General features: G+C 51.2%; 1 protein-coding gene across 1 annotated transcript; it reads right to left on the bottom strand.

Moving 5' to 3' along the window:
- Positions 1-935: 935 nt before the first annotated feature.
- LOC125530250 (zinc finger A20 and AN1 domain-containing stress-associated protein 12-like) lies at positions 936-1,500 on the bottom strand. Its single transcript, XM_048694641.1, has one exon. The coding sequence runs from the start codon at positions 1,498-1,500 to the stop codon at positions 994-996; it is 507 nt and encodes a 168-aa protein (XP_048550598.1). The 3' UTR covers positions 936-993.
- Positions 1,501-2,212: the final 712 nt, after the last annotated feature.

The following is a 2,212-nucleotide window of genomic DNA, read 5'->3' on the forward strand; positions in this document are numbered from 1 at the left end:
TAGATGTAGCATCCACGTCGGATCCATCAGTGGCCTTCCCATGGCGGTGATGAGTGCAAGAAACCATCGCAAGGTCATCACACACCGACGGGAGAGGAGACGGCGGTTCCGGGACCTTGGATCCGAGGAATGGGTTGTAGGCACCAAGGCGAGGCAGCACACATGCCGTCACCATCCTCCGCCAGGCTTGCCCGGCGGCCTCCAACAATGACGGCGAGGGAGGGAGTAGCAGAGACGAAGGCTAGGAGCGACGGTGGCTGCTACCTCCGGAGTGGCTATGTGTTTGTAACCATGGGTGAACTGATTGTTGGTAACTTTCGGTATTTATCTATGTTAAATTGGCTTGCACATACCGACCGCTAGCTTACTTACCCGGTGCCCTCTTTTCTTCTATAAGAAAAACAACGCAGCCACAAACATGGGCTTCATGACGGGGGGGGGGGGGCGCCGCACCTCCACCTTCTAGTAGCAGATTATTTCAGCTATAAGTCCTGGGTTCTAAGAGATCCTAGAAGATATCCTGCAGATATCTCTGTTAAGCATTGGAAGGCCTGTCGGTGACGGTGAGCCAACTTTGTGCACAAAAAAGAATCAGGTGTAACCTTGATGAACCCTTTCTAAGGTTCACACCATCTCGCTAGCCCTACATAAAGGGAGGAGAGGTCCGCACAGCGGATCCAAATTCTACATGGTCAACATCATCATCAAGCTTAGGACTAGATACAAACCCTAGTCGTCGAGTTGCCTCCAAACTCGCCGGGTTGACCATTGTACCATCGGACAAGAACGATCGAATAACACGATGGTACGTATTTACACCAATCTGTATGTATGAATAGATGACTACAAATAATTAACAAGAAAAATCAACATCGGCTCTCTTCAACTTAAAAAGATAGAGCATACGTGAAAGATCTAAAGAGGAGAGGTAGTAACTATGTACATGTCCCCAGAAAAAAAAACGCTTTACAAGTTCTTGAACTCCTTGTGCCTTCAAATCTTGTTCTGGATCTTGGGTGCCACGACGAGAGGGTTCTGCTGCGCGATCTTCTCACGGCCGGCCTTCTTGTAGTCGAAGCCGCACGCATGCCCGTCCACGTAGCGGTGCAGCGAGCAGAAGGTGCCACCGCACCTGCAGGCGAACCCCAGCAGCCCCACCTTCTTCTTGCACGCCATGCACCTGGTCGGCTTCTTCGCCGGCGCTTCGGCGGTCGGCACCTCGGCGGCGGCAGCTGCAGAGTGATCCTGCAGGCTCAGCGACGTCTTGAGGTTTAAGGCGAGGTTGGCCACGTCGGCGGCCTCCTTGACCTTCGTCTTCCCCTCGACGGCGGGGCCGGGGGCAGCCGTGTCGGTGTCGGTGGCCTTGAGGTGGTCGCGGTAGCACTTGGAGCACATGTTCTTGGTCGCCGCGCTCCCGTAGAACCCGCAGCCGTTCGCGCACAGCGCTGCGGTGCCGGCGCCGGCGGCCTGCGTCGGCGACGACTCCTGCCCGTGCGCCATCTATCAGCTCTGATCTTCTGATCGAAAAGGACGCGATCGATCGCTTGTCGTTCGGTTGCTCTTCGTCCTCGTGCGTGGCTTCTCTCTTGACGAGGCCCCGAGGTCGTCATCCCGTGGGCTTTTAAGAGGTCCCGCTACGCCCGGTGACCAGAACAGCGTGTCACACGCGAATTCAGACACGGAGACCGATTTCCAACCCTGGTCGGTCCACACCATACTACGGTGTTCAGTTTTGAACGTGTCCGTTCATTGCCATGAGATATAAAGATTCTATACATCTTTGTAAAATCTACATATATTTTTTAACATAATACGGATGCAAGCCTATATATACGCGCATACACTCAATCGTATGAACGCACATATACACACCCTACTTCTATGAGATCCTCCAAGAAATTGAGCGTCAGAAATTCTAAAATAAATACAAGATAAATGTGATCACCAGGATTTGAATCCTGGTAGGCTGAGGATACCACCGACCTCTAACCACTCAACCCCGGGTTGGTTCACACACACACACACACAAAAAAACAGTTACATATTGTAGCGTGCGTAAATCAACTACAGTGTCCGTACACCACAAGTTTTGAGGCAGCAACGCTACTCTTTCTTTATCTCTGAATTCATATAATCTCTGGAAAAAATTTATGTACAACCTGTATTAGTAACACATGTGAGCAAGATAAAGATGCTATTTATGTAGTATAAA

Source organism: Triticum urartu, unplaced genomic scaffold (assembly GCF_003073215.2).
Source record: "Triticum urartu cultivar G1812 unplaced genomic scaffold, Tu2.1 TuUngrouped_contig_6178, whole genome shotgun sequence".
Classification (NCBI taxonomy): domain Eukaryota; kingdom Viridiplantae; phylum Streptophyta; class Magnoliopsida; order Poales; family Poaceae; genus Triticum; species Triticum urartu.